This window comes from Camelus ferus, chromosome 22 (genome assembly GCF_009834535.1).
Source record: "Camelus ferus isolate YT-003-E chromosome 22, BCGSAC_Cfer_1.0, whole genome shotgun sequence".
NCBI classification, from domain to species: Eukaryota; Metazoa; Chordata; class Mammalia; order Artiodactyla; family Camelidae; genus Camelus; species Camelus ferus.
The window spans coordinates 20166843-20190505 of NC_045717.1; the positions used below are offsets into that span (position 1 = coordinate 20166843).

At 40.1% G+C, this 23663-nt stretch overlaps 1 protein-coding gene and 1 pseudogene across 3 annotated transcripts; one reads left to right on the top strand and one right to left on the bottom strand.

Annotated features, from left to right (window-relative positions):
* Positions 1-1058: 1058 nt before the first annotated feature.
* Positions 1059-20082, top strand: ZNF317 (zinc finger protein 317). 3 transcript variants are annotated; one of them, XM_006179383.3, is made up of 8 exons: positions 1059-1361; positions 5642-5697; positions 11927-12049; positions 12397-12536; positions 13020-13146; positions 13652-13747; positions 14235-14317; positions 14793-20082. In XM_006179383.3, exons 3-8 carry the CDS (start codon positions 12019-12021, stop codon positions 16110-16112), a joined length of 1797 nt encoding a protein of 598 aa, XP_006179445.1. In that variant the 5' UTR covers positions 1059-1361; positions 5642-5697; positions 11927-12018; the 3' UTR covers positions 16113-20082. The 3 variants fall into 3 exon arrangements, with proteins under 3 accessions (XP_006179445.1, XP_032321448.1, XP_032321449.1); XM_032465557.1 differs by having other exon boundaries at positions 1059-1241; XM_032465558.1 differs by lacking the exons at positions 1059-1361; positions 5642-5697 and having other exon boundaries at positions 5756-12049.
* Positions 20083-20423: 341 nt separating this feature from the next.
* LOC116659137 lies at positions 20424-20761 on the bottom strand (annotated as a pseudogene).
* Between the last annotated feature and the right edge of the window lie 2902 nt (positions 20762-23663).

A 23663-nucleotide genomic window follows, 5' to 3' on the forward strand; every position in this document is an offset into this window, starting at 1 on the left:
TTGAGGTTTTTGGCTGCATCCCGAGCTTCCACCACTAGATGCCAGAAGCACCCCACCCAAACCAAGTTGTGACACCGAAAACCAAGTATTGCCAAATCGTTCCCGGTTGAGAACCGCTGCTAGCAGGGTGGTGGTGGGGTGGGGTGGTGGTGGTAAGGAGGTAAACTGAAGACGGGGGTAAGGCGTCTTAGAGTGAACTAGGCATTTATATGCATGGTGCAAATAATGCATAAGGGAGAGTGACGGCATTGAGTTTTACCTGTGCTGCTGGAAAACCTGACAGTTAATTCCCCGCCTCCCACGCTTTTGTGCAAAGAGCCTCCCTTCCCCGTAGGAGTATGGGTATAAGACTCGCTTAAGACCCCATTGTTTCCTATGACAAAGCCAGATACACTTTCCAAGTCCACATTTTTTTTTTTTTTTTTTTTTTTGGTTTCAGTAATGAGTAGATGAACTGTCCTCCTCCCCGACAAACTAGGTAGACACAGAGAGAAACATTACTTGTTGGGCTATCAGACTCCCCTGGTTACAATAACAAAACCAAACGTATAATCCTCCCATCTATAATTTTCCTATACGTCTCTATGAAAGTCTAAGGCAAAACCACTTTCCAGCGACACTCTGGTCTTTGGACCTAGGGTGTTTTCCCTTGGACAAGTGGAAAGATGGGATTGCTATTATTCGAAGTTGAGAAGATGGAGCCATGAGTTTGATTTGTGGCATTTTCATGTGTTTGTAAAATACCCACGTAGAGAATATTTCATTCCGTCTGGAATTCATGGTAGACGAGTGGGGTTGTGGCTGGAAATTTGAGTCCTGTATATAAACAGTAAGAGTCACAGCTGGCACAGAAATTATAAAACGAAAAGAAGCCTGAGACTGGGTCCAGAGGCACTCCAACAATCATAAATTGGGGAAAATGTGCGCCACCAACAGACTCCATTTAGGCACTGCCGCCACGCCGTCTAAACTCGAGGACTACATTTCCCAGCTCTCTGCCCCCTACTTCCGGGTTAGAGGCCGGTTATGAAGTTCCTAGACATTTAGAAGGCGGAAGTGAAGCGGAAGCCATTACTCTCGAGAGGCGATTGCCGCTATACACATGGGCAAGAGGGGTGGTCCACTGCGGCTTCCTCTGAACTTTTGGTCCCCGCGGCCGACTCGACTTTACGTGTGAACTCCTCGTCCCTTCGGCAGCAGCTTCCGGGGCTTCCGCTCCCCGTGATTCTACCCTCAGTCGAGTAAGCCCCGGTTTCCTCACTTAACCCTTTACTCCCGGCCTTCCTGAGGACAGGAAAGGCCCACAGGCAGGGAGGAGTAAAGGGGAACGGTGACCTGGAACCGGGAAGCCAGGAACCCAGGTGAGGTGTATGTTATAGACCCTGTGATCAGCTGTATTAAACCGCTTGTGACAAAGTTTAGGACCACTGTATTTAGCGACTAGAGGGAGGCAGTGGTGAACTGGTCCAAAAAACCTGACGTCTTGGGATGGGGACGGAAAAGCCTGGCCGGAATGAGTTTAGGACATTTTTGGAGGGTCAGGAATTGGAGACAGCAAGGATAAACTACCCACCTTTTGCTTTGTGGTCAATGTTGCCTAGTATTAATTGGAGCACACTGGTTTTCTTTTTGTAGCATTTATCTTGAATGCTTTTTACAGTTAAACTTTTCTGCGTACCTATCTTTATTAAATTTTAGTCGACTCTCCTGTAAATGGCCTCTAACTAGATTTAAAAATTCGCTTCAACGTTGTTGTTTCACTTGAGAGTTAGTGCATTAATTATTGTGACTACAAATATTTTGCGTTTTTACTGTCTTATTTGATGCCTTCTATTTATCCTTTTCACTTAAAATATTATTTTAATGGAACATAAGACATACAATGCCAAAAAAAATGAAAACACAGAAAATCAAAAGAACAATAATGCGAATCCACAAACTAGGCCAAGAAGAGTAAGATTACAAAACCTCAGAAACCTGTATTCTGAACTGCATCCTTCTCTTTCCCCGTGATTTACTTTGTGGATTTTACTGCTTATGTTTTCTCAGAAATGTATTTCCTAATTTTAGTAATTATTTGTGAATGGACACACAAGTATTTTTAGAGACATCCTTTTTCCATATTGATGGACGCACACATTTTAATTTAGAGATTTCCAAGTATCTTATAGATCATGTTCGTAAACCTACCCATTCTTTTTCATATACATTGTAACTTAAATTTTAGTCGGTTTATGAAGTTCCACATACTGGAGTTTTGTTTTCAAGTTGTGTTGAATCTGTATGTGAATTTTGAGAATAATGGCATCATTATGCCATTGAATTTTACCATCAATTAATTACATCTTCTATGATGCCTTTCAATGAAGTTTTAAGAGCATCAGCAAAAAAGGATTTAAGGATTTTTGTTTTGGTTTTTTTTGGCTGGGTTTATTTCTAGGTAGGTAAATGTTTATATTTCCCTTTTGCATCCTACACATTTTGTATTATTTCTTTGCTGCACAGCCTAGAGACTTCCAGTAGCAAGTGGAAGTTTGGACAGCAAACTTCAGGCAGTGCTGTATTAAGGGGAATTAATTTGAATAATGTTTGCTGGAGGCTTTTCGGGGGGAAAGAGGAGGCATAGTATTTATTAGGTAAAGGAAGATCCCTTTTCCTACCTAACTTGACTGTTTTTGTCCAACAGCTGAAGGCTTTTAATGAGTGATATACCCCTCTCCCTTATCTACTTTGATATGTTGATGTATTTCAGTCACCTTAAATTATGCCTAGTCTGTGAAAAATGCTAGTTCTGTTCGTGCATTGATTGAATGAAAAATACACTTTTCTTATTTAGTTGATAATGTGAATTAAACCAATTGATTTTGTAACATTACATTAAATTTGTATTGGTAAGTTAACTAACTTGGGAAAGCATACGTACTTTTTTTTTTTTATCATTTTTGGTTTCTGTTTGCCAGTATTTTTGTTGGATGATTTGTATCTGTGTTTGAGTGAAAGTGGCTTGTAATTCCTTTTCTGTTTTCAGGTATATGCCAGCCTCACACAGTGGGGTGGGAGTATTCCTTCTTGTTTCTAAACTGTGGAATATTTTGACTAAGAGTAGGATCATTTGTTTCTTAAAAGGCAGTTGTACCAGGAAAGACCATGGAGGTCTGGAGGTTTCTTTGTGGAAATTTTTTCAGCTGTTGTTTCAGTCCCCTTAAGAGTCATAGGTACTATTCTGCTCAATTCTGCTGTGAATCTGAAGCCGCTCTAAACAAAATAAGTATTAAAAAAAAAAAGAGAGAGAGAGAGCCATAGCTACTACTCAGCGATTAAAAAAAGAGTAAAACAATGCCATTTGCAACAACACGGATGGACCTGGAGATCGTCATTCTAAGTAAGCCAGAAAGAGAAAGAAAAAGAACGTAGATATCACTCATATGTAGAATCTAACAACAAAGAAAAAAAAAAACAAAAACAAAAACAGAACAGGACACTAATGAACTCATCTATAAAAAAAATAGACTCCCAGACATAGTAAACAATTTTATGGTTATGGGGGAATAGGGGAGGGAAGGGATAAATTTGGAAGTTTGAGGTTTGCAAAGGTTAACCACTGTATATAAAAAGATTAAAAAAAACCAGATTTCTTCTGTATAGCACAGGGAACTATATTCAGTATCTTGTAATAACCTTTAATGAAAAAGAATATGAAAACGAATACATGTATATATATGCATGACTGGGATATTATGCTGTACACCAGAAACTGACACATTGTAACTGACTATACTTCAATTTAAAAAAGTCACGGGGCATCCATGTTCTGTATGTTGTTATGGTAAGTAAAATTTCTTAAGGAATTTATTCATTCTATCTAAGGCTAAATTAAAGAGTCAAAGTTGTTAATAATGTGTTCTTGTATTTTTAATGCTTGCTACATGTATAATGATTTTTCTCATTTTTCATTCTTTTATTTACATGTACTTTTTTTTTTTTTTAATAAATCCTGCCAGAATTTTGACAAGTCTGTTTTTCTCGAAGAACTTTTGGCTTGATTGAACCACTTTATAATATGTATGTTTTCTATTTCACAACTCTGTTTTTATAATTTTCTTTCTTTTACATTTTTTGCCATGTTTCTTTACAATTTCTTACCTTGGGTACCCTGCACACCCCAAAGAACTGCAGCGATAGTATTTTATTATATTCAGTTCTAAATACTATCAAGTATGACTCCTTTGACATGTGAATTTGGGACTTTTCCATTTCTGTGACTTTTTCTAGTTATTTTTTGGTTATTGTTTGCTAACTTCATTGCACTGTGGTCAGAGACTGACGTCATTTTCTGAGACACACAATGTGACCCACGTGTGGTTGGATTTTATAGTTAAGAAATACAATTTCATATTTGTGCAGTCTGCATGTAGTTACTGACTTGTCTGCTTGAGCTGTATTAGTGAGAGCTCTGGTGGTGGCCTAGTCCATTCTCCTTAGAGTTCTGCCCTCACCCTGTTTTTGAGGCTGTAACATATGTAACACACACACACACACACACACACACACACACACACACACACACACAGAGCTTTTTACTGGATTATACCTCTTTTCCTTATATAATTCTTCAGCTTCCTCTATTAGCTTTTTTGCCTTAATTCATTCTGTCTGATATTAATATATTTAAACCAGATTTAAAAAAAAAGTATTTGCCTTGTATATCTTCTTTTTATTTCCATTCTTGTCGTATCCCTATGTTTATGATAGCTCTTGTAAACAGCATAAAACTGGGTTGTTTTACTCTATTTTGAGAATATCTATTTTAGTTGAAGCATTTGGTCTGTTAACATTGTGTATTAAAAAATTTGGTTTTTAAATTTGTTTTTTCTCTATCTCTTTGAATTTCTTTTCTTTTGAGTATTTTTTACTCAACTTTTTATCTCTGCACATTTTGAATTTATCTACATATTTACATACATCCTGAGTTTATTTATGTCGATGTTAGTGGTCACCCTGGAGAATTCTTAATCCATGCTTGTTCATTAAGTGTGGATTTCTGATGCATGTTATCACTCTCCTGATTTACATGGGTTTGTGATCATGTGTGTTAACTGTCTTTTTTAAACCTCAGAAGAGATTATTATTACATGAAATCATTTTCAGTTTCATTATGTGCACACATGTGCCACTTTGTGTGCTTTCTTTGATTTCTGGACTCTTTGGTGTAAGTTCTTATCACTCTTTACTTTGGATCCTTGATTATTTTTCTCCCTGAAATACATCTTTTAGGATTTCTCTTTCCTGTGAATGGCAAGCCCGAATATACTGTTATTTTGCCATCTTAATGGACATTTTGGTTGTTAAAAGGAGTGTATACTCTTTCAGAGCCATGAAAATGTTCCACTATCTTCTGGTTTCCATTGTTACTAACAAAAAGTCAGGTGTTGGCTATCATGTTTATTTCTTTAAAGCAGCGATTTAAAAAAAAAAAGTGTGCTCTTTAGACCAAGAGCATCAGCATCACACAGGAACTGGTTGGAAATGCATATTCTTGCACTCCATACCCCAGATCTTCTGAATCAGAAATGGGATGGGGCCTAACAATGTGAATTTTTTGGTTTATTTTTTAAAATACATTTTCACTGTGTTTTAACAGGCCCTCCAGGTGATTCAGATGATGCAGCTTGAAGTTTGAGAACCGCTGGTTTAAAGGTAACCTGTGTTTTTTTTCTCTGACTGGATCCTTGATTATTTTTCTCCCTTAAATGTATCTTTTAGGGTTTCTCCTTTCTGTGAGTGGCAAGCCCAAATATACTGTTATTTTACCAGCTTAATGGACATTTTGGTTGTTAAAGAAGTGTATAAAAGAATAAAATATTCTTTTTCCTATTGGTGTTCTCTGGTTCATTGGTATTGTATCTAAGTGTGGTTTCTTTGTATCTTTAATCTGTCTTCTGAAATGAGAAACCCACAGCTACTGTATTTTGCAGTATCTGCCTGTGCTCCTTCCCTCTCTTCTTTTCGAACTCCATTTAGAATCCGTGCAGTCCTTTTCCCTCTGTCCCCCGTGGCTCTTAATCGTCTTTACACTGATCATCTCTTTTCTGTGTGTCCTCATGTTTATGCTCTAGAAGAGGTTTTTAAGTTTAAGCTTGCGTAAAAGTCACCTGTAGTGCTTGTTAAAGCAGATTCATCAGTCTACTCCAAAGAGTCTCATTTAATTGGACTGGGATTTGAACTGGGCATTGGAATTAGTAAAGCTCTCTAGGTGATGTTTATATAACTGGCTTGAGGACCACACTGTGTGATACTCTAGGGGAAAAAAAATTTTTTTTGGCTGTGTATAATCTGCTGAAGCTATTTACTTAGTCCTCTCTATTTGCCTTTATTTCGACAATTAAAATTGTCCTTTGAGAAATCAAAATTTTAAAATTTCAGAGTATTTATTACTAGCTTGTAAATGATTTTTAAAGATATCTGTCTCTATTTTGTGTTGCACTTAGAATAGTTTTGAGTGGAAGGTCTAATCAGGATATCTGGATTGCCTTTTGGAAACAGAAGTCTTAATCTGCCCTTTTATTCCCTGGGACATTTCACCTGGTTGGTTGAAAGCTTGAAGATAATAAAGTATACAGAAATACTGATTTACAAATGTAACACATTTCTGGACTGAGAAAAATGGCACACAGTGTTCTCACAACTATTGGTGCTTTGTCTGTGTCTATGAGAATCACACTGATAGAAACAGTTCCAGCAAGGGTAGAAATATCACTCCTTAAAGTAATAAAAGAAACATTCTCTCTGTAATATCTACATCTGCAAATTCTGAATAGCTTGGGACAGTATTACAAAATTGAATATGGAGTTTTTAAATCAAATACTGGAAGAATTATGGCCACAAAGGAGAACTCATAATAGAACATTTTTAAGGGTAAAATTTGTGTTGGACCAAAAAACTGATGAAGGAGGCAGATCTTCTGTAATAGTGAAAAGCAGGGATGAGGTTAGGGTGAGTGAGACAGGAATCCTAGGGTGTGGAATCCAAGGATGCATTAACCCTGCACTTGCGTGATGTAGAAAGCGCCTCTTTGAATTTTGTACTCCAGCAACCTCTCTTCCCTCACCCTAGATGGCTCTGGTAGAGAGAAACACGGATCCCAGTGACAATGGGGTAAGAGTTGTCAAAATGAAAAAATGGAACTGGTTTCACTGTGTTAGGAAGAAGTTAAGAGAGAAATTAACCTCAGTAGCTATTCTTCCATCCCCTTTATTTGTGCTGATCTCAATCTGATTATCGTGGTTTTGTTTCATGTATCATGTAGAAACAGGGCTCAAAGCTCCTTTAACAGATCCCGTAACTGTTCCTGGGTCCCTCTGCTCCACATCCAGTCGCTTAGATGCTGAAGTATTCCTGCTCCACCTGTGTTCAAGCTCCCTGATTCTAGCTCTGCAAGTGTATCACCAGATGAGCAGCAGTCCAGAACTTCGCTCTGGCCTCTGGTTTGCATTACAGTGAGACTGACAACATCCCACAGGTCGGAAATTGATGAGTGCATTCTCCAGGCTTGAACCATCTGTGTATCTGTCCCACACTGGTGGTGGTGGTGAATGGTGGGGGCCAAGGTGTGGCTAAGCCATATGACTGTGTCCTAGCTCCTGGGTCAGCAAACATCTCATAGGACATGAAGGGACTCTTCCCCCGCAAGTTCCATAGCCCCCCCCCCCCCCACCTTGTGGTCTCACTTTTCTCAAGATACTGCTTACCTCCCAGGGAAGTTGTGAGGATTAAGTCAGAGTCCCTGGAAAGACTCAGGGGATACCTTGTACATAGTAAAGCACTGCATGCTTTATTTGTCATGTTGGTATTGATGTTGGCAAGAGAACTTAGGGGACAGACACTGGAGTAGAGATTTGTAAATTGAGAATTGAGGAATAAGTGGGAGGTCAGGGTGGAGACCTTGCACTTCCGTGATGCTCGGTCTTTGTTAACTGAACTAGCCTTTCCTCAGTAGTAATCTGACGTTGGACCCAAAGGCACAGTGAGAAAGAGCTTTGTAAATGAGAATCACCTCTACTTGGGAAGAAGGGCAAGGATTGTTCCAAGTTTGACCAGAGAAAGCTTGCAATGCCTCTTTATACCCAGAAGGTGGCAGCACCTGATCTTGGAGCTGTAGGTACCGTGGTTTCTAGCATGAATGAAAGATGGTTAACATTTGTGTATTTCCTCACTGCTTAAGGGGAAAGAGAGGGGAGCTAACATTTGTTGAGAATCTACTGCATCAACAGAACTGTTTCACCCTCACTGTCCTCACTTAGGTGGTAGTTAGACAAATAAACTCCCTTCCCACCTCCCAAGGGAGGAATGAACTCAGGCTTTGCAGTTAAAGAAATTAGAGCTCAGTTCCCACCCTTGCCACCTGCTGTGTACTTTTCTGGCAGTTACTTAAACTCTCCGAGCCTGTTTGCACACCTGTGATGGTGCTGTAAGGCCTATCTGATTGGTTTCCTGTGGGGTTCAGGGAAATCCAACACTGGATCGTGCTTAACATAAAGTGGGACCTGGGTTCCAACCAATGGCAGTGCTGTTCAGTCTCTTTGTAAACTGACAAAGAGAAATGCAATTATCATTATTATTGTTACTTCACCCACAGTTTCATAAGTTGTTCCAAAGAGTATTTTTAATTTTTGTAATTTACTTGCATTTTATTATCTCTGATGTGTTCATATTTCTAGAAAAAAGGTTAAGACTGGTGTTTGGTAACATTTAATTACAGCTCAAGGAATTAAACAGCTTGCCCCTTATTTTCCAGTTAACAAGCTATAAAATTGTGTTCTATTTCTTACCATATTTTACACTTATACTCAGTTTTTGATTTGAAAAGAAATTAATTCACCAACTTGGCAAACAAGGGTTTTTCCCCTAGCATATGAGAAGTATGTCGGTAGCTAAAGAAACTGCAAGTAAAGCTGTTTGGAGAGCAGTCTGGCTACACTTACTGAAAGGCTTGAAATGTTCATCAATGCTGACTAAACATTTCACTATCTAGAAATTCATTCTAAGGAAAAACTTGAAAAAAAATCTGCAAAAATTTAGCTGCAAAGATTTCTTCCAAGTGTTGTTTTTCTACTTGTGAAAAATTGGAAATATTCTAAACATTTTACCATAGGATCATTTGAATAAATGTGCCTGTTTAGAAGCATATAGAAAATGAAGACATTAAAACGGCAAAACATTAATGAAAATGAAAAGGCACTATACAAATAGTATAGCTGAATCTAAATTTCACCTGCAAAAGAAGATGCAAGAACATCCAATATTTTTGACAAAGAAGAACAGTGATGAGTGACATGTTGTCTTAGATACAAGACAGTAAAATAATGTGTATTAATGGAGAACCAGACAACCTATCAGTGGGTTAGAATCTTAACTCCCTCCCCCCTGCCCCAGCCCCCTTGCCCCCATAGAGGCTTCACGTGTATATGGGTAGCTTGGTCTCTTTAGGACTTCAAAGGTGTTTGAGACTGATCTGGGGGAAAAAGATACAACTGAGATGGCAGTAGCACACACAAGCTTTATCAGGCGATGCTCTGACAGGTTAGCAGGTTGCACATGGGGACGCCTCTCCAGCAGGAGTCTGTCCAGGGGCTAGGACGTGACGGGAGGGGCAGGAGAGAAGAGTGTTTCTCTACTCAGAAGGGGAGTGAGTAAGGGACCTTCGGTGGGGGGGGCTTTAGGACCTGGCAAGGAGTCTCTGGGAAGGAGAACTCTGAAGGACAGCAGAGTTTTGGAGTCTTAGACTACAAAGCCTTATCTTATTAACAGTTAATAGATGTGCTGGGAGGTTTTGTGGGGTGTATTAAGCAGGCTCTAAATGGCTAGAAATTTCCTTGTTTTGGCTATTTAAAAATAATTGGATATGTAAAATTTTGAGTTTGACACCAGTGGGCTTTTGAGCTGATGGATCTCTGCCTTTAGTGAGGAAGTAACCTAGGGGCCAATAAACAGAAGTCGTTTTGGCTTATTTATGTAACAGTATTATGGAAGAGTCATTTTCACATTGATAGGGAAAACTGGGACTCTTCAATAAATGATGTTGGGAGAATTGTATACATCTTCAACAGAATTATCCAAATGGATAGAAGAGCTAAATACAAGACAATAAAAATATTGGAGAGAGTGCTTCATTGAAAAAATTAAAGCCTCTAAGGAAAAAATGCAGGAAATTGTGAAAATGTGGAAATACTTATCTATATGAAAAATAAAAATTTTTGTACAACAGGTGATATGAACAAAGTTAAAAGAGAGGCAACAGACTAAGAGAAAGTTCTAGGTACTGCATATAAGTGGAAGTGTAAGACATTTTTTGTTTGTTTTGTTTTTTGTTTGGGCTTTTGTTTGTTTTTTTCATTTGAAGATCTAATTGGCTTTATTAGGTGATTTATGAATTGGGCAGCATCCATCTAGCAGCTGGTAGGGTGCTCCTCAGCACTGTTAAAAAGACTGCCTTCCCTAAGGAATTGCTTTGTTCCCTAATTGAAAATCATTTGACTCTGCACATGTAGATCTATTTCTAACTCTTTTTTTCATTGACTTTTTGTCTATACTTATTCCAACAGCTCTTCATCATGGTGGTAAAGTTAGTAGTATGAATCTTCCAGGTTTGTTTTTCTTAACATTGTTCTTGATCTTCTAGCTCTTTTGCATTCTGGTACACATTTTAGAGTTGGCTCATCGATGGCTAGAAAATAACCTGCTGGGATTTGGATAAGGACTGTGTTGTTTCTGCAGACGAATTTGAGGAGAGAGAATAAATACCTTAGCACATTAATTCTTGCGTGAAAGCGATACAGCCCCTCGCTTACTCAGGTCTTTGACGTCTTCCAGCGGTGCTTCGCAGGTTCTATCGTGAAGATGTCCTGTACGGCTTTTATTTGATTTATTCCTAGGTATTTTGTGTATCTTATGCTATTATAAATGGAAGTGTTCTTTAAGTCTTTATTTTCCAGTTCTTTGCTGAGGTATGTTTTTTAGTTGTGATGACTGTTAAATGAGATGCAAGATTATTTCCTGAAAGCAAGGGTAACCTAAGACAGTTTGGGGGTTTAGAAAAACTGGTGAGATTTTTACATGGTTTTTGGAGACTGGAACATTGGAATGCTCCATATGCTTTTCTGTAGTGTAGCCGCTCCTTGTAGAGTTACAGTGACTTTGAGTTTTGAAAGCTGCTAGTGTGATTGTGTGTATGTAGACCTGTCTTTCCAAGTATCTCCAGGGAGGAAACAGATGGCTGGGATCATACAGGGCTGGTCTTTTGTTCATTAGGGGTATAGTAGGCAGATTATAGGAATTTGGACAGAAAATGGTGGAAGTGTTACATCATGATGAATCTCAGCTGGTAGGTGGGGAGTGAGAAGAGGAATTTGCTGTTAGAAGCACGGGTGGTCTGGAATCCCCTCTAAGCGGGAGAGTTCACGTAAGAAGGATGTTTGGTAGGAGGTTTTGTCCAGAGAGCACATTTCTGAATCACTGTGAGGTGCAGCTGATTCTCGTGATGACAAGGCCTGGGTGTCTCTGTTTGTGATACCAAAGGCGTCGGAGATCAGAACACAGTCCTAGGTGCATACTAGAGCCGTCCTAACCCACAACAAGCCTTTAAGTTGAAGAAGTCCTGGGGCCCAAGTGTTTCATGAGTGACAGAGTTTAACAGAATTGTGTGTGATGACAAATTACTTGGGAGGGTGAATCTGAATCTTACTTGAGGTAGGTCAGGGACCTTCACCACCTCGAGGTTTTACCTTAGCAGAGTTAGGCCCAGGATGAGACAGAACTTGCTTCTCAAAAGGAAGAAATGCTGAAACACAGCAGTCAGAATTGTCCTGTGAGCAGGAGAGACAGAAAGCCTTTGGCCACCCCTAGTAGTCTTTTTCTCATTCTCTACAGATGCTTGCTCCAAGAGTCCCATGAGAGCGAGAGAGTAACTTCCTGGTGCCGGCGCCCTGCTGTTCAGGCAGATTTACTACCATTCTCAAAGGATGGCAGCGCTTGGTCTGTCTCCCACATGTGGTGAGTTCTCCGGGTGATGAATGCCCTCAGAAATCAAGCTCAGGTGGCCCCTGCCACTTCACTGCGGGCAAGGGTGTGCACAGCTAGTGGGAGGGCTGCCAGGTGAGAAGTGGAGGAGGATGCATGAACTGAAAGGGGGTGGGAGTGGAGTCCTGGGAGCCCCACAGGTGGCTGCTGCTGACTGAGAGTCTTTGTGAGCTTGGGCGAGGCAAGGGGATGTGTAAGGAAGGATACAGGTAACTGGTAGCCATGCAGCATCCTATTTACTATTTTGATAAATACGGGGCAGTTTCCTGATTTTTGAGTATCGGGCAGGCTTTCATTCTCATGGGTCTTCTTTCCTCTAGCTATGTCCACTCGGGAGCCTGCCTGTATCCATGAGCCAGAAATTCCTCTCTCTTCAGAAGACCATTCCTGTCCCCAGGATGTGGACCTGTTTGTGTGCGACGGCCTGGAGCCCCATACATCAGCCAGTGTTGGTTCCCAGGTACACCAAGTTCTCTAGGCCCCTGAGGGTGGCAGAGGCACTTCCCTGGAATGCCGCCGGTATCACATATTAGAATTCTTTTAAATCTTCATCCAGGCTGATCAATACCTACCTGATCAGGTGCAAGAGAAAGAACCAGAGATGGCTGTGAGGCTGTCCTGGTATCAGGGATGTTATGGGAAATGACTTATGTCACAGCGGTTTCTCTCATAATATAGCTCAGAGCTCTCAGGCCAGGGTAGAAGTGGAGAGAGGTTTGGTCCTATGTTGGAGCTGCATTTGAAGCAGTGAGCTAGGATGAGATCAGCTCAGAGAAGAGAAGACACCTGAGCACTGACTTCTACAGTAAATGTTCAGACCCCAGAACCCCATATTGGAAATCCCGTGTTTAGAGTCTCTCATGTTGTCTTTAGGCTCAGCCATCTTTGAACACAGATATACATGCTGAGTTCTCACTGACCCCAGATGTGTGTGGTGTTTCAGGAATCAGTGACGTTCCAGGATGTTGCTGTGGACTTCACCGAGAAGGAGTGGCCCTTACTGGATTCTTCTCAGAGAAAACTGTACAAAGATGTGATGCTGGAGAACTACAGCAACCTTGCCTCAGTGGGTAAGGCTGGCATAATTTCTTCACTTATTAATTCATGAATCAAGTGTTTTTGTTGTAAGTACTTGCTGTGACCCAAAAACTGTGTGGGGATTTGGAACACAGTTGTTTTGTTTTGTTTTTTTAATTTACAACACAGCATGTTTGTTTAAACAATTATGAACAAGCTGACCTGGTGCCTGCCCTGATGGTATCTCCCTTTAGATATTGAGACCTGTCCACTGTTTTGACCTGGGAGGTTGTCAAGTATGTCTGAGCTTGGGCATAGCTTTCTGAGTTAAGAAATCCTCATTCTTTTGAAGGGCAAAATGTGTGGGTATTTATGGTTTTGTGTTTTATGAAAGCCTTTCACTGTGTTCCTTAGAAATTTGGCACCATCACTTTGCTGCTTCTAAGTCAGACTTGTCCACCTTCAGAACACTGAAGACCAAAACACTGACCCCAGACTAATGGAAGGGGTTGTCCTCTGCACGATCTTCCCTCAACATGTGTCTTTCCCCGTGAGTAGGGTGTCAGGTGGGCAAACCCAGCCTCATCTCCCACTTGGAGCAAGAAGAGGAGCTGAGGACAGAGGAGAGGGAACTTCACCGAGGCACTTGTCCTGGTAAGCACCAGGCAGGCACAAGTCCTTCAGAATCTGCTCTATCCAGCGATGGGATGATGGCGATCCATTAGGAAATTTCACCCACGGAAGTTTGAAAATGCTCTTTCCCGTTCACTGCCCCCCCATCCTCTCAGAAGTCTTTTGGTCTCAGTGTCCCTTCATCTTTGAATTGGACACATCCACGTGAGCTCTTTGTCCCATTCTTTCACACTCAACATGCCTGATCGCACTCTTAATGTCATTATCAATGTCAGTCTTTGAAGGATTACTTCTTAGTGAGTCAAATTTAAATTTCTACCCCCGTTACTGCGAAATACTGCACACAGCCAAATTTTCCAGTCATTTTTAGTCATGTGCCTTCTCCCCTTTTACATTCCCTTTCCTTATTTAGGGTTAGTATTTGCAAAGAAAGCCACCTGTTTTTGTCACCATCATCCCACCATTTTCTTTCTCCAGCAAGTTAATATTTTTTTCCAACTTGTTTCAGATTGGGAGCCTCCATCTAAAACCAAATGGTCGATTCTTATGGAAGATATTTTTGGGAAGGAAACATCTAATGGTGTGACAGTGGTAAGATTTCCTTGGGATAATTCTGGATCTTCCATATCAGGAGAGGACAGGGGCAGCTTGAGTTAGAAAAGCAGTTCAAAACCAGGGAGGTAGCAGTCCCCGAGAGGAAACTGAGTATTACCCTCTTGGGGAAAACACTAAACATGGCTCCAGACTTCTTCACTTCAAGTTCCAATGGGTAAATATTCCTACAGCTGTGTCTCAGATATTGACTGCTGGGGCTTAATTTAAACAGTTAACATTAAGTATATGCAAAACCTTTGCAAAGGCTACACACATGGAGGCTCAGGGGCATGGCATTCAGCTGTGTTATTTGACAGGGCCCAAATGGGGCAGGAGCGGTACTTTTGCAATGCAAATTATGACATCATCAGTCATGATGTGCTTCTATTCATGTCAGTTTATGTGGGGATATTCTTAGGAATGTCATGAATATGAGAAATGCTTTCATCAACGCTCACCTCTTAATCAACAGGAAAGAACTCGCCTTGGAGAGAAGCCCACTGACTATGCTGACCTGTTTGAAGTCTTCAGCATGGGTGCTCATCTTACTCAGCAGATGGGAAGGCACGCTGGCAAGAGGCCCTATCACCGCCGGGACTACGGGGTAACTTTCAAGAACAGAGCACACGTAACCCAACATGTGAGCATTTACAATGGCAGGAAAATGCATGAATGTCATCAGTGCCAAAAAGCCTTCACCACGAGTGCTTCCCTCACACGGCACAGGAGAATACACACTGGGGAGAAACCCTACGAATGCAGTGCTTGTGGGAAAGCTTTCAACGATCCCTCAGCCCTTAGGAGTCATGCAAGAACTCACCTCACCGAGAAGCCCTTTGACTGCAGTCAGTGTGGAAACGCATTCCGAACCCTCTCCTCCCTGAAGATACACATGAGGGTTCACACTGGGGAGAGACCTTACAAGTGTGACGAATGTGGGAAGGCATATGGCAGGAGCTGCCACCTGATTGCACACAGAAGAACACATACTGGAGAGAGACCCTATGAGTGTCACGACTGTGGGAAGGCTTTCCAGCATCCCTCACATCTCAAAGAGCATGTCAGGAACCACACAGGGGAGAAACCCTACGAATGCACGCAGTGTGGAAAAGCCTTCCGATGGAAGTCTAACTTTAACCTGCACAAGAAGAACCACATGGTGGAGAAAACATATGAATGTAAAGAATGCGGGAAATCGTTCGGTGACCTCTTGTCACGGCGAAAACACATGAGAATTCATATTGTAAAGAAACCGGTTGAATGTAGACAGTGTGGGAAAGCCTTCAGAAACCAGTCCATCCTTAAGACACACATGAATTCTCACACCGGAGAGAAGCCGTACGGGTGCGACCTCTGCGGGAAGGCCTTCAGTGCAAGCTCAAACCTCACTGCGCATAGGAAAATACACACTCAAGAGAGACGCTACGAGTGTGCGGCCTGTGGGAAAGTTTTCGGTGATTATTTATCCCGGAGGAGGCACATGAGTGTTCATCTTGTAAAGAAACGCGTTGAATGCAGACAGTGTGGGAAAGCCTTCAGAAACCAGTCGACCCTTAAGACACACATGAGAAGTCACACGGGGGAGAAGCCTTATGAGTGTGATCACTGCGGGAAAGCCTTCAGCATAGGCTCGAACCTTAACGTGCACAGGAGAATACACACCGGCGAGAAGCCCTACGAGTGCCTGGCCTGTGGGAAAGCCTTCAGTGATCATTCGTCCCTCAGGAGTCACGTGAAGACTCACCGAGGAGAGAAGCTCTTCGTGTCATCGGTGTGGAAAAGGCTCCAGTGAGGCATTTTCCTTGAGACAAACATGAGAGCACAGGTGTAAGGAAGGCAGGAGGCCTTGATGAACTCATCTCACGGGGCACAAACGAATACCTGCTAACTTGGGAGAAATCTAATTTGTGTAATGACTGTGGAGAGACGGGTTTTTCCACATCACTTCAGAGATACGTGAGAACTCACAGTGGGTGAGGAAACATGTATCCGTGGTGTGAAGAAGCTGCCAGTGTACGTTTAGCTTTTAACAAGCACGAGAACTTAGGGTTAGAAGCCCTAGTCTGGTATTTAATGTCAAAATGACTTTAACACCACCTTGCACCTTCTGGGACCAAGAGTAAGCACAAAGGGCGGATCTCTGTAAATTCATCAAGTGGATTAGCCTTTCCTGGCCTCACTATGTCCCTCATGAGAGAAAAAAACAGTAAAGAGAAAAAAACTACAAAATAAGGAATGTGGGAAAGTCGGTAACAAGGGCCAGCTGTTTGTACAGTGGCAAACTAAGAATAGTTGTTGCATTTTTAAAGAAGAAAAATGTGTAAGAGAGACCACGTGTGGCCCACAAAGCCTGGAATACTCATTATCTGGCCCTTTACAGAAAAAAATGTGCCAGTCCTTGGTCTACAGCAGTGGTTCTCAACTGGGGGTAACTTTGCTCCCCAGGGACGTTTGGCAATGTCTGGAGACATTTTGGGCTGTTAAAACTGTGGGGAGGTGCTACTGGCATGTTTCGGGTGACAGGGATGCTGCTAAACATCCTACAAAGCACAGGGGGTCCCCATGGGAAGGAGAAATTATGGGCCCCCAAAATGTCAGTATTGCTGAGGCGGAGAAAGCTTAGCCAGCAATACCTCCATTTTTATGCAACATGTGGGCACTCACACTAGGTGAAATTTTTATTTAAAAGTTAAAAATTATAATTAATAGCATTCCTTCAGGAAACACATGATGAGAAACCACTCTGCAGACAATCCCTATGTGGCGATAATTTCAGCCACAGCCCTCACTTGTGCATAGAATTCACTCCCCAGTGGGATCTCTTAGTCAATATGAATTGCACTTAACTGCCAGTCTTTCATCTTGAAAATGGACGCTCGCTCATTAATTTTCAGTCTTTATTTTTAAGGTTATGCCCTTCCAAGTAACCCTTATGCCTCATCACAGAAGGTTTGTATATAGTATTTTTACTATAATTTTATCCTTGATATGTGTTCATTTCCTTTTGGACAACTACTTAACCAATGGAACTTTTTAGAATAGTTACCTGCTGTGTAACATGTGGGTATTTTTAGTACCTGTTTGTTACAAGTGTCTAATTCAAATGCATTGTGATCAGAGCAGAATGTCTTCATCAGATGGATCCTTTGGAATGTTTTTGGCCTCTTGTCCAGCCAAGAGTAACATGTATATAACATAATATATACTGTAGTTGCTTCTCCAGTATCTCTTCTTTCTTATAAAGAAAATCCAAGTTTTGTCTGATCAGTAAGGTGTGCTATTTTTAAAAGTCTCTTACAGATTTTCTTGCGACTGGCACAGTCCATGTCCCACAGCCTGGCCAGTGACAAGCAGATGTCACTGTATGGGCTGTAAGAAAGCTCTTGAAAAGGGTCATTTTTACCTGGATTCTTCTCTACCTTTTTTTTTTTCTTCCCCCTTGCTCTTCCCCCTACTTCTCACCTTGCAAGGAGATCTAGTACCTAGTGTTAAAGATCTGCTTTGTGACTGTGAGGATGCAAGCCTCAGGCTAATGGGGATACTGCAGAAAAATCACAATGATCCTGGCTTCCCGGGTGGCCTCTTTGAGTGTCTGCACTTGCCCTGGATTTGTTATTTCCAGACTTCGTATTACATGAGAAAAAATAAAACTGATTATTGGTTTAAGCTGCTTTGGATATTTCATTGTTTAATCTGTTTAATAATTGTTTTATTGGCAGCCAGGGAGGGGTGGGGTGGGGCCGGCTCTACCCAGCTGGATGCTCTCTGTAACCCAAGCACCTGGTAATTAATGAGGCTGGATAGCTGCTACATGTGGGTATAATCTGCTTATATTTTTAACTATACTTATAATTATACTTAAAATTGTTAGATATGGGTTTTTAAAATCTTTAAACCAAGTTTTTTGAACTGTATTTCAAATCTTTGATATACTTAAAACATTTATTTTCTTGACTTGTGTTGAAATAACTACTAGTTTTCACAAAGCCCTAAGAAGTAGGTACCACCAATATCCTTTTGCCTATGGAGAATCTGAACTGAAGCAAGGAAGTTTAAGGTTACTTGTGTGAGGCCAGCCCATTAACAAGAAGCAGTCCTGGGTTTCGGCCCCAAAAAACAAACAAAAAAACCCAAGTAGTAGTTCTCTTTTATGTCAGTGCTCTTTTATGTCATGCCCTGGTCTATGCCCTGAGTGAGTTGAATTAGGATTTTGGCCTTCATGGTGCTCACGTTTTATTTGGGGTTGAGGAATGTGATATGCAAATGAGTAAAGTGTGTATCAGATAGTGGCCCATTCAGTGCTGGGAAACTTAAGCATGGTGATGATGAGATGGATGTGGGGATTCAGCAGAGCTACTGAATGGACAGGGAAAGCCTTTTGTTTAAGCAGACATTTGAGCAGAGACAATTAGCTGCAAGTGTGCGCCATATTGTAATCTGGGGAAGAGCACCCTTTGCAGTTCGAAGGCTAAGAAAAAGAATTTTGCTTGGGACAAAGGGGCCAGTATGACTGGAGTGGAGCAAGCTTGGGAGTCACAGAAGGTGATGAGGTCAGAGCTAGGTTGGGGTCCTGTTCACACGGGCATCTTGTGGGTTAACTGGAAGGACTCTGCCTTTCATTCTCAATGTAGTGGAAAGTCAGTGGAGGGTTTTGGATAGAGGGATGACAACTTCAATTTCTGTCTGTAAAGGATCACAGTGACTTCTGGGTCGACAGGCTAAGTAGAGGGACAAGATACAAACAAACCTTTTAGAAGGCTGTTGCAGAATTCAAGTTAAATATAGTGTTGGCCAGGTTATTAGTAGTAGGGTGTTTTGAAAGTCACCTTGAATACAGCCATAGTTTCATTTTCACTTCCAGAGAGTAATTCTTTGTATTATTATCCCACAATTCATTTAACTATTGCTGATGTACAGTTAGTTGCTGGACTATTTCCGTTTTCCCCAGTCATGAACAATTCTGCTTTAAGAAATTGTGTGCAGGCCTTGCGAAGCACTGGTGAGTTATTCCAGGTGTGAAATTGCTGGCTTGTAAGATTGTGCACGTTGAGTTTATCATAATGGCAAAGTCATTTCTACAGTGTTTGTGTGATGATACCTTGGGTATGTGTCGTTTTATTTAAAACAGGTTTTACTGGAATGCAGAAAAATGCTCAATTCATATGTGTATAGCTAAATTGTCACATGAACATATCCATGTAATCAGGCAAGGAAAAAAAGTATTACCAGAGTTCCTGATACCCCCTTCTTGCCTCAGCCAAATGACAAACCCTTCCTTACTCCCCACAGGTGACCAACATTCTGACTCTGACAACATGGCCTGGGTTTTTGTTTCTGAACCCTATACCAAAGGATCCATACAGTGTATGTTCTTTTTCGTCTGTCTGAATTTGCCCAATATTTTTGTGAAACTGATCCATAGTTTTGAGTATCTCAAATAGTAATACGTTTAATTGTGTTCTATTGTTTGACTATTCCCACAGTTTATTTAAGCGGTGTTGATGAACATTTGACTCTCCAGTTTGGGACTATTGTAAATAATGCTGCTATGAGCATATTTTTATATTATTGATAGTGCATAAGTGCATGTAATTCTTTCGGGTGTGTACCCTGGACTGAAGTCCCTGGGTTATATGGGATACATATGTTCATTTTTCATAGGTAATGCCAGTTTTCCAAGGTGGTTGTAGAAATTTGTTTTCCAACAGGCTATTTTATGGAGTTGGATCAGATGATTATTAAAGTTGCCTTTTTCTTACTGATTTACATATTCCAGGTGTGAGTGCTGTGGTTGGATAATTTTTTCCCACCCTATGGCTTGGCTCTTCAATGTTTTAATTGATGCCTTCTGAAGAAATGAGTTCTTAATTTCAGTGTCATCTTATCTTTATGTACATCATTCTACTGTTCTTGTGTAGGAAGTATTTACCTACCCTGAAGGCAAGACATTCCACATTTTCTTCTGCAGATTTTATTGTTTCCATGTACACATTTAGATCTACACCTGAATTGATTTTTTTGTTATTATGTCCAATAGGATTAAGGTTTTTTTGTTTTTAAACTGTAACATTTATTGCGTGACTAATCTTTGAAATCCTTAAGATTAACTAGATGCTGCCACAGCTGCCCTCTTAGATTTAGGTGTTGTTCCTTCACGGAATCTGTGCCTGAATCTGTGGTATACGATTTTTAGGTGCCTCACTCGACTGGTCCCGGTGGTAGTTCACCTTTTAGCTTTAGCACTCCAGTTACACCTCTTTCACTCAGCAGGGAGGCCACATTTGCCGCAGGTCAGCTTCTGAAGGTGGTACAGGCCTTAGAGCCGCAGCAGCGGTACAACATGTGTGTCTTACTCTGACACTTTCCAAATGATGACGCCCCTCCCTCATCTTTCTTCTGCGGCCAAGACCAAAGAGCAGGGTTAAGTTTTAGTTCTTCCATATTGACCTGGCATCATTTATTTTAAAAATATGTCCTTACCCAAGGAGTTTGAGATGTCACCTTTGTCTATATTGAATTCTGTATGTATTTTTTCTAATTTTGGACTGTATTCTATTCTACTGGTCTGTTTCTTCACACACCACACCACAGTGTTTAAATTACGAATGAGGCTTCATAGTAAGTTTCAACGTCTAGTTCCCCCTCATGGGTTTTCTTTCTCAATGTTTTCCTAGGTATTCTTGTGTGTGTGTTGGGGATGGGGAGAGTGTGACATATATATACACACACACACACACTTTTCTGTCACCTTGTCCCAATTTCATAAAATTAGCTTGTTGCTATTTTTATTGGCATTGTCTTGAATATGTAAGTTAACTCGGGGAGAACTAACATCTCTATAACAGTCAGTCATCTTATCTAAGAGCAGGGAATGTCTTTCCATTTGTTCAAGTTTATTTAGTCTTTAGTCTTTTGTCAGGGATGCTTAAGGATTTTTTTTGTACAAGTTTTCTACATTCTTGTTAAGTTTTCCCTAAGTATTTAGTCTTAAATTGTAAATGAGATTTTCTCTATCATATATCTTCTTTTCCCATTTTCTGTAGATGAAAGCTACTAACTTTGTGTCTTAATTTTATAACTTAGTACTCTACTGAATTATCTTTTAGTTTATTATTTATTTTCTGGGGTTTTCCAGGCATACTACTGTATCATCTGCAAATTGAGTAAGCTTTCCTTACTTATTGGTTCTTTTGCCTCTAATTGTTTTTGCTTGTCTAACTGCATTGGTTAATACCTCTAGTGCAATGATAGAAGCCGTTCTTGCCTTGTTCTCAGGGTAATGCCCTCTATTGTTTTTCCATTAGTTGAGATAAATGTCTTTGGGAACTAAGGTATACAGTGACCCTTGAACAACATTGGAGTTAGGGACACTGACCCTCAGCACAGTTGAAAATCAACGTATAACTTGACCTCTGTATTCAGGATTCCACACCTGAGAATTCAACTTGGATGTGGACTGTGTAGTACTGCAGTAGGTATTTATTAAAATAAATTCATGTATAAGTGGACTTGCACAATTAAATCATGTTTAAGGGTCAACTGTGTATTTTATCATATTGAAAAGGTATTCTGTGTTCTTGAATATTTTATCACGAATGGGTATTGAATTTTGTCAAAGTTTCTCTGAATTATCTATGAGGAACATGATTTTTCCCCTTCTGATTTATTAATGTAGTATATGATAAATACATATAATAAATTCCTTGATGCTCAATGAATCTTGCATTCCTAGAATGAATTTTATTGGCCATTGTGTATTATTTTCTTTATGTGCTATTGGATTCTGTTTACTAGTATTTTGTTTAGAATTTTGCATTGGCTTTTTTTTGGGGGGGGCAGTAATTAGGTTTATTTATTTACTTTTAGAGGAGGTGCTGGGGATTAAACCTAGGACCTTGTGCATGCTAAGCATGTGCTCTACAACTTGAGCTATTCTGCCCACCTTCCGTGCACATTGGTTTTCATGATAATTTGTCTATGGTTTCTTAGTACTGTCTGGTTTGAGTAGCAGTATTATGGTTGCTTCAAAAGAGGAATTAGGAATTTTTCCTTCCTTTTCAGCGCTCTGTAACAATTTGTACAGGATTAGGGCTACATAGTTTTGGAAGATTTGGTAGAACTTGTGAAATCATCTGGGTTGAATGGTATGTTTCCTTAGGAACTTTATTTCTTTCATGGAAATTGGTCTGTTTCAAGCCTTCCAATCTGAATGAAATCAACATTGATAATCTATATTTTCCTAGGAAATTGTTCATCTAGCATAGAGGTCAGGAAAGTGGTCATGTGAAAACATTTTGATTTAAGTGATTATCACTTCTTATTTTTTGTATATTTGCTTTCTTTTTTCCTGGATCGAATGAGCTAGTGATTTTTTTTTTTAAAGGAATTTTGACTAAGTAGGTTTAGTACTTTTCTGTTTTCCTTATTAATTTCTGCTTCTATCTACACTTCTTCCTTATGCTTTCTTTTATTTTTCTTTTTCTAAGATTTTTTTTCCTTAACTAGTAATTTATTCTTAATCTTTCATTTTATTGACGGATGTTTTGTGCAGTGGATTTTTCTCTAACTGCTGCTTTGAATGCATTCCATAGATTCTAATAAGTAGTTTTATTATTATTTCTTCAAAATTCTGTAATTTGTTTTTATTTTCCTTTCACTCAGGAATTAATGAGGTTTTTAAATATCTAGGTACAAGAACCTTGTTTTTATTAGTGAAGTCTAGATTTATTGTATGTTTATTTTCCTGCAGTTTGAATATAATGTGCCTCGATGTAGGTTTTGTTTTAGTATTGATCCTGTTTGATGATCTCTTAGTTTCCTGGATCTGTGGTTTGGTGTCTTTATCATTAATTTTGGAAAATTCTCATCAATTTTACTTCAAATATTCTCTTCCTTTCTCATTCTCCTGGTATTCCCATTACATGTATGTTACACTTTTAGTAAATTTTCCCACAGTTCTTGGTATTGTTTGTCCTTTTATTCTTTTTTTTCCTCTTTGCATTTCAGTTTTGGAAGTTTCACTGATGTATTTTCAAACTCACTGATTCTTTGTTCAACCATGTCCAGTCTACTGAGCCCATCCTTTGATGGCATTCTTCATTTCTGTTAGAGTGTTTTTGATTTTTAGCATTTCTTTTTGATTCTTAAGAGTTTCCAACTCCACTTACATTACTCATTTGTTCTTGCATGTTCCCCTCTCCCATTAGAACACTTACCATATTAACCATACTTATTTAAAATCCCTAGTCTGGTAATTCCAAAATCTCTGCCATAACTAAGTCTGGTTCTGATGCTTGCTTTCTTGTTTTATTAGACTTTTTTTTTCCTGCCTTTTAATATGCCC